Source organism: Volvox carteri, assembly GCF_000143455.1.
Source record: "Volvox carteri f. nagariensis unplaced genomic scaffold VOLCAscaffold_11, whole genome shotgun sequence".
In the NCBI taxonomy this organism is placed as follows: Eukaryota; Viridiplantae; Chlorophyta; class Chlorophyceae; order Chlamydomonadales; family Volvocaceae; genus Volvox; species Volvox carteri.
In genome coordinates, this window is record NW_003307554.1 from 424,674 (window position 1) to 433,088 (window position 8,415).

Genomic DNA, 8,415 nt, shown 5'->3' on the forward strand with positions numbered 1-8,415 from the left:
ATTACAACACACGGAGCATGTCTGTAACATTTTGGTCGTCTGTAGACCATATATTTTCGGGATGGTTTATAGACCATTCTATATAATGCATTGATAGACGATCCATTTCCGGGTCCTATCTATCATACGATGACCCTATCTATAGCTATAGTCGACAAAAGTTGTACCCACGCAGGCCAATAGTGCGGCCTGCTGCAGCTGGTTATCGAACACGTATGTACGGCTTGATGGCGACAGTACGGCGGGTGATTGTTGTATCACGTCTTATCGCAGGAAAAGAACCGATCGGCGGAAGTCAATCCCCTGATACCCCAGGATACTACAATATTCCCCCCCCCAGAGTTGAGGGCGTCATCGACCGTTCGTCTGTCTCAGAATACCCAAAAGATGTCAGCATTCACAGGAAACCAGCGGCAGCAGGCCGTAAGGAGAATCGAACCTGGGTCAAGACTAAGATAAGGAGACTCGATACCGATTTAAAGTATCACGTCTTCTCGCAGGAAAAGAACCGGACGGCGGATGTCAACTTCGGGATACCCAGGATATTACAGTAATACATAACAGGATACACAACAGTCGCTGTGCGACTCCTCACAGGAACTGTATCGGCGAGGTTCGTGTTGATGGAGCAGCTGATGGACGCCCCGTGGGAGCTGATGGCCGGCACGAAGGTGTAGTTGTAGCCCTGTCAGCGAAGCATACAAATGGAGGCAGGTCAGGTGTGCATGTAAGTGCGACATCAAACCTAGCGCTCTGTCTTCATCAGTGTACTCCTTCAGTCCATTGGCCAATGTCATGCATCTTCCAGAGCCAATAGTACAGATTGACTTTGAGAGGGCCTTTAATAGGGGTGCCTCGTGAGCTTATGTGGCTTCGGTTGCAGGAAAGGGCCCTGCCATGTCTGGCGCCATGCCATTAACATTTGCTCCGGGTATACCATGCCCTACCCTGGCACTCCGCTTCCTTACAAACATAGTTTACCCACCCCCTTTGTACATGCCAGATTCCATACGTATTTCCCCGCCCTTGCTGTCGTCCTTACCCCTGAACTCGTTGCTTTGTCAATGAGCATGATGGCCGGCGCTTGGATGACGATTGACGAACTCACGCCGGGGACATAGTTCACGGCAAAGCGAAAGTCATCCAACGCGTAATCATCTAGTCCGCCAACAAGGCCATCGATGCGGCAACAGCTAATAGCGTTAATCTCTCCAACGTCTGCGGGAACTGCAGCTGAGCCATAAGTCCTGCAGAAACCGGCAGCAGAGATGTACGTGAGGGATGCTGCATTGCAGCTGTTCCGCACCGCACTGCACTGCATGTACTGCTACGGATTCTGTCTGTTCAGCCACCCACATTCAGCCATCTTTCTCACCATGCCCAGGCTACCTCACCCAGCTGGCTACATATTGTGGCATAGACGGGTTGGGCAGTATCGATAATTTTTGTTCTAAAAACGACTATACTGCAACAAGTACATATCACCGGGCCTCCCAGCCACATGCATGCACGATTTCACTCAATATGTAGAGGCCCTGCTGGACGCATGGCTGCTGCGATACTGGTAGTGGTGCTGTTGCTTTACATGAGCCGCAGCTGCAGTGCATGTTTGATTTACGCACATGCATGAGGTAGATGAATATGTACAGTACGTCTCGAACAAGATGTAGAAGCAATTCATGTACGAGGGTGTTAAATATGCCACGAACCTTAGAACAATATACTGATTACCCAAAGCGTCGTAGCCATCTCCAACGACATCAGCAGTACTCGTGTTAAAGAGGAACGTAGACGAGCCGCCGCCGTCATCCAACTGAATGCTCATAACATCGGGATAGTCATACCTGCAACCAAGTAAATTTCAGTATCTACTATGTGCACATTATTTAGTGCTCAATGCTCTTCAGGAAGAGCGCAAAAACGCCGACAGAATTCGACCGCCGACGTGAGCGCGGCGGCGGGAAAAAAGGCTTCGTTCAGCGCGGCCTCCGTCGCCCTCGCCATTCCTCGCCTGGGTCCGCAGTTCGTCCGTTATAACCAAACCAAGCTTACGGCTCAATGAGGCTCATGGTCAATGTATTATAACACCATCTTTTAATCTCCATTAATCGATTGGCGAACAAAACATTGCACGTATGGACATAAACGCCTTCTCTCTATGGCGGTTTTAGAACGACGTGGTCAACGGCACAGCCGCCTATTGCGCCCAGTAATTCATTTCCAGCTCATCTTATTTGTATCGCGAAACGTGCGCTATCGGGCAACTGGGGCGGCGCTTTAATACTCGCCCTTCGACGTCCCCCCTCCCCTCCCGCTTACTCAGACACCCGTCCTCCTCACTCTAAGCACAAAGGCTAGGAGGGATTGGAGGCCAACGGAAATTACCGCCTTGGTTTATCCCCGAAAGTTCTTCTTCTTCTTCCCCTTTAGTTCCCGTAGAAGATGAACTAAAGTTATCATCGCTTGAAGCAACCAACTTATACAGGTGTATCGCAGCGAGGGGCCCCGCCCTTTTCACATTTAAAGGAAGCTGACATCCTACTTTCGCGTCTGTAAAATTGAGGAACATCTTTAGACCATCTATTTCCAGGCCTTTCTATTATACCTTGGCACGGCCTATAGACCATTCCAATTTTCAACGCACTCATCGTGAATCAGCAGTACCTAGCTAGTAACCGCATCACCCTTTTGTTTAGTGAAGTCCTGCATACGTACCTCCAACATGTCGTCACGACGAGATCCAAAGTATTGGGGTTCGTTTGGCTGACGCGGTACTCGATTATGCCGGCACGGAAGTGAGTCGACCTCACTTCACCGAACTGTGCAATGAGCGCCACCACTAGACCCGAAATGAGGTACGCCGTCCCTCGAAGTTGTCGCATCGTCGCTATTTCAGATATTAATTGATATTGGTTATGGATACGACGCTGGTGAATTGATTAGTGTCGGTAGAAGGACAGGTAACACCGGCACTTCCGTCCCCTGATGGCACTGTAATTCTGTATGTTTCTTACATAAAAGCAGATGCACGCACTCGAATTGTTCTGTGTGTGCTGCAGTACCTGATAACTAAGCTGCCTGCAGCAACCACTCGTCCATCATAGGTCCTCCTATTTATAGCAGCAGCAGCAGCTGGTGGCGTAGAAGGAGCCCGCCATTGGTGGATATCTTAGGGCGTGTGGAACTTCTAAGGTTATAATAAGGCCCATCAGCTGTATGTACACATGCACTCAGAGAGCTAAGTAATGACTACAATGAAGCGATCCTTTCCAAGGAGTTTACGCATTGCATTCGCGTAGGAAAGCGTCGAGTTGTTGATTTTTCGTGCCGACGCTGCTGGGATGTTCGACTGTATGCAGCCGTATGCAGCCATACTGCTGTCGCCCGCCACCGCCATGTAAGTAGCACGCAACGAAGGGAAACGCAGGTGAAGATGACAAGATTATGTTTCCGAATAATAAGAGACACTAGAATAACGAGGCATAGTTACAATATGAATTTTTGGGTTTCCATGATTGTCTTTAAAGAGAATGTGATCGTTACAGGCTGCTCGCAGAAACGTGATGCAAGGACGAGCGAACCGTTCGTAAACATCCAAAATGCAAAGACCACGGCTAAAGGGCAGCCTTTAAAAGCACGGCGCGCGGGTTTTTTGCGTATGTGTGTAAAATTCGTGGGCGTGCGGTATGGCTAAGTGGTTTAATAAACATGACTGTTTAACAATGTATGGCCTGATTAATTAAGAAGGGAAGAAGATACAATTAAGCAAATTTCTTAAAAAAGTAATGAAAAGTATTTTTGCACTGCCATGATTTGGAAGATAGAATCCCCATACAGTAATGGGTCCATCACCGTATGGAGTTGCAAGCATGCGTCGATGGGCGGCTAGCTAAAAGGTGGGCGAGAACCTACTAGATGTTGGATGAAAAATGGACGAGCACGCTCGGACTGAGACACAATTGCTCTTTGCGCAATCCGGCAGGAACGTCGTAACATGCGCTAGTGCACACCTTCCGCCTTGGGCCGCGGTGGGGTGACCAAATATGAGTATGTTCCGCTAAGGTGGAATGCACTTCCGCTGCCCACTGACAAATTTACTACCAACGATTTCCAAGAATGGAAGTTTTGTTCGGCCCTCACCTTCGTACATCGGTAGTATATTACGGTAGGTCCAAACGGTTTTCATGAGAAATCATCGTTCGTTACACACTAAGGGTACCTGCAAGCAGTAAACAGCCGTCTTCAATCGGTAGGTAGGCCGGGTGAGGGCCGGCTACCGCGAAAATTACATCTTCGTACATCGGTAGTATATTACGGTAGGTCCAAACGGTAGTCTTCGCAAGCACCAAACGCATGTACACAAGCAATAGGATAAACCACTGAAATATTTTTCCGTTCGAAGAAACACACAATGATTATGCCCAATGAAGTTGAAGCTGGTTATGCAACGAAATTAATAATTTGGTACTCATCGAACGTCAATACATTCGCAACCAATCGTTTAGTTCCGCATATATTGACATTAGTACTCATTGCACGCTAAGCTTCCTCTTAATGTGTGTATTTATTGGAACGGGAAAATATTTCAGTTGTATATCCTATTGCTTGTGTACGTGCGTTTCATGTTTACGAGTCGAGGTCGATCGCCATTGTACTGCCTGATGGACCTTACAAAGTTTAGGGCCGAACCAGCTGGTTCTCAAATTTTCCATTCTCGAAAATCGTTTGAATGGACTCCGATCCAAGTTGGGATGTCAATTTGTTACACTTGGGGTAGAGCGACTTGAGCCGACTAGCACATAAAGTTGACGTGACAAACTGCAGAGGGCTTGCAACGATCTCAACAGATTGCTGAGATGTGCTTGGAGACGTGCGCGGGCTCGGCTGCGGGAGCCGCGTTGCTGGCCGCATCGCTGGCAGTGTGCCTGATGGACCTGCCCCAGCAGAGCCAGCCGATGGCTCATTGAGCTTACGTCGTTTCGATGGTGATACAACCGGCTCCGGGCGTCTAGCCTGGTGCGCCTGAGCTGCTTCCTGGCCTGCAACTGGCTGTTGGTGGAATTGACTGGCTGAAGCGTGGCGCCGTGCGGGAGGCGCCCTGTCATCTGGTTCTAATGTCTCTCTTGTACTCACTATATTGTTTGAAGTGTTACCAGCATCGCCGCTACTAGGTTTTGGCCTGCCGGTGGTCAGGAATGCTTTGACGCTACCCTGACCAGCTATAGTAGTTAATTTCTTGGGCCCCATCGCTCATTTATAACTTATTTATACTAAAATAGAACGTCTCTGGGGGCCTTCGGCCCGCCCCGGCTCCGTAACGACCGTACCAGGCCTTTACCATGGTCTATGACGGAGCGCAGAACGCAAATATGCCATTTTATTACGGAACCGTAATATATTACGGAAAAAAATACACCGGTCCATAGTCCAGGGCAACGGAGGGGTTTACCCTGGGGCCGTGTCACCCCTCCTGCTGGGTAGGAACTTACAAGGGGGTTACCGAAGGGCTACCGGGGGTTGAAGATGGGTAACCCATGGGTAACTGACCCAATCAGTGCCTTAGGCAGGGGAGTGCCGGGAATGTACATGTAGGCAATGGACGAGCGAAACGTTGACTTAAACCGTATCTTGCACCACACCTGCGATTCAATTTCCTAACACAGGTATGTATTGGACATTGGCGACTCGATTCGACTAAGATTGTCGCTTCAACAAGGTCATGGACACATATTGTTCACTCAAGCAGCATGAACGTCTCTTCCTGGGTCAATTCGACTCATTTCAACTCTTTTCGACTCAATCGACTTAGTTGGCGACTCTTGGCGTTGAGCAGAGGCCGCGTGGTTCACTGCTGAACTCCTTGCGTCCTTCCTCCTCACTTGTCAAGCATGACTGAGTTGGTCACAAAGGACTTGGACTCGACTCATCGAAACTGCGGTTAACCACGTGGAACTTCACAATGTTCTGGTGATTTAAACTCCACGATTGCAAACTGTGAATCAACCCGTGTGCCAGCGTGTGTGCCAGATACCCATGCACCAAGTTATATCCTAAGCATTTCACCGCATCGAGGGCTTTTCATCGCCCTTGATTTAGGGTTATGTCCGGAAACATTTGTTTACTGCAGGGCTTCCTCAATTCGTTTCATTCAATGTTTCGTTGGCGCTTCCTTTAATTGTATTCCACAGCAGCCCTTCCTTGCCCATGTCCATGACGTGAAAGAGTGAGATGTAACGCAATTGTCCGACACTTGGCATTTACATGTCAGACATATGCGACATGTGGGCGTCCATTTCGTCTCTACCTTGCCATCGTGGTTAGTCTAGGAACTTTATTCACAGCACAGTCTATACAATCCCATGCCCTTCTGGCGTGTGTGTTTCTATGCTTGACGGTGAAAGTGCCTATATATCGTGTCCTGATCCTGCGGCGTGTCCGTTTCAAGGACTAACTTTTCTGTTAACGAAACCCTAATGGTAAGGGTGTGTTCACATGTAGTCCAATTGAGAGTCTGATTGGGAGTCCGATTCGGGGCGGCTTTCTGAATTGTGTTCACATACGATTGCGGCCACCGCGCGAGGTGCCACCGCGCCCAGCTGAAGCTCCGCGGCTACGCCCCATCACCCAAGGCAAGCCAGCATTATCTAGGAACAGAACAGTATAAGTATCGTTTCTATGGCGAAAATTATCACCAGGCTTGTACATACATAGCTGCAGGAGTTCGTGAAAAATGCTCGGTGCGCTTTGCGTGAATTAACAATTGGAAAATGTTCCTATAGTATTGTAATGGTAATTATTCTTGAAGGCTGAATGGATTTGGACGCAATAGTGATTGCCAGAGCGTTTACAAAGCGACTAACGGCTCAGCTCAGCCACAACTCACTACTCTAGAAGCATACCAGACCAAAGATAATCGCTGGCTCATTCCTATTTATTCACGAGTTCGACAGTCGATCAGCAAGTACGGAAGATGGCTCCACTCTATCCAGAAACCAAGCATCACGCAAGCATCAGGCGACAGACTGACCGGACAACATTTTCCTCAACACTCCCACGCGGGCAGTCTGCAAGCCTGTTCGACTATCGCACTCCCATAGCCAAACGGAATCGCTTGAACATCGCATGACTCAACGATTTCGTCATGCAATCGGCGACCATATCAGCCGTACCACAATAACGAAAACAAACCTCGCTTCGCTCAACTCGCTCTCGTACGAAGTGGTGAGCGACATCTATGTGCTTAGTTCGCACCGAAGAACCAGGATTCTCGATAAGAGAAATAGCAGCCTTATTATCGCACGCTATGCTGACGCAGTTAGCGTCAACCCCCAACTCCAGGAACAATTGCCTCAACCACAAAGCTTCTCGCGTAGCAGCCGCAGCAGCCATGTATTCAGCTTCAGCAGTCGAAACTGCCACAGTAGGCTGGACACGACTGGACCAACTAACAGCCGCGTTCGAATGCAAAAACACAAAGCCAGTGGTCGACCTCCGGGTATCAGGGCAACCAGCGTAATCAGCGTCGGCAAAACCCTGCAGGCCACCGTTCCCTTCGAACACTAAACCAAAATCGCGCGTACCAGCAAGATACCGCAAAACACCCTTAGCCGTCAAAAGGTGGTCATTGGTAGGTTTCGACATATGACGTGCGAGCGCTCCCACGGCCTGAGAAATGTCCGGCCTAGTACAGGACGAAAGATACATAAGTCCGCCCACTAGCTCGCGATACTCGTTACCCACAGACTCATCCCCCTCTTCAGCAACACGAAGCTGAACTCCAGGCGAAAGCGGTGTAGCGCGACCGTTGGCATCAACAAAACCAAACTTCGACAACAGGCCTTCAGTGTACTTCCGCTGTGACAACTTCAGCCACTTTTCGTTCACGCTTCTTTTGATCTCCATACCAACGAAACGATCGACAGGCCCTAGGTCTCTCGTCTCGAAAACCTCCATCAACCGTCTTTTAACCTCGTTAACCAATTCTTGGCATTTAGCAGCCGTGAGGGAGTCATCCACGTTGATCAAGAAATAAACACGATCATCCCCCTCGCCACGGACAAACATAGCAGGATCGGCAGCAGTAGGCTTGAAGCCCATCTTCCTCAACTCCTCCTTGAGCTTAACATACCACGCTCGCGGAGACTGCCGCAGACCGTAAAGCGATTTGTGAAGCAAACAAGCATCATCAGGTCCACCAAGGTCATAGCCTGGCGGCTTGCCGCAAAACACAGGCTCTTCTAGATCTCCGTTAAGAAACGCGGTCTTGACATCCATCTGTTCCAGAACTAGACCACGTGCAGCAACAACAGAAAGCAGAGCACGAAGGGTGGTGTGCTTTCCGACAGGCGCAAATACCTCATCGAAATCTATCCCTTCCTCTTGGCGAAAACCTTGCGCTACCAAGCGCGCACGATA

General features: G+C 49.2%; 2 protein-coding genes across 2 annotated transcripts in view; both read right to left on the reverse strand.

Annotated features, from left to right (window-relative positions):
• VOLCADRAFT_89033 (uncharacterized protein) overlaps positions 1 to 2,882 on the reverse strand; it is a gene marked incomplete at both ends in the record, with an annotated part of 4,403 nt that extends 1,521 nt beyond the window's left edge. The window contains 4 exons of the mRNA XM_002948748.1: positions 596 to 685; positions 1,043 to 1,247; positions 1,623 to 1,844; positions 2,716 to 2,882. Coding sequence (XP_002948794.1) covers positions 596 to 685; positions 1,043 to 1,247; positions 1,623 to 1,844; positions 2,716 to 2,882 — 684 coding nt within the window. The remainder of the gene's footprint in view (positions 1 to 595; positions 686 to 1,042; positions 1,248 to 1,622; positions 1,845 to 2,715) is intronic.
• Positions 2,883 to 4,677: 1,795 nt separating this feature from the next.
• VOLCADRAFT_89034 (uncharacterized protein) lies at positions 4,678 to 5,247 on the reverse strand (the record flags this gene model as incomplete). The annotated part of the gene is made up of 1 exon (XM_002948749.1): positions 4,678 to 5,247. One exon carries the CDS (start codon positions 5,245 to 5,247, stop codon positions 4,678 to 4,680), a length of 570 nt encoding a protein of 189 aa, XP_002948795.1.
• Positions 5,248 to 8,415: the final 3,168 nt, after the last annotated feature.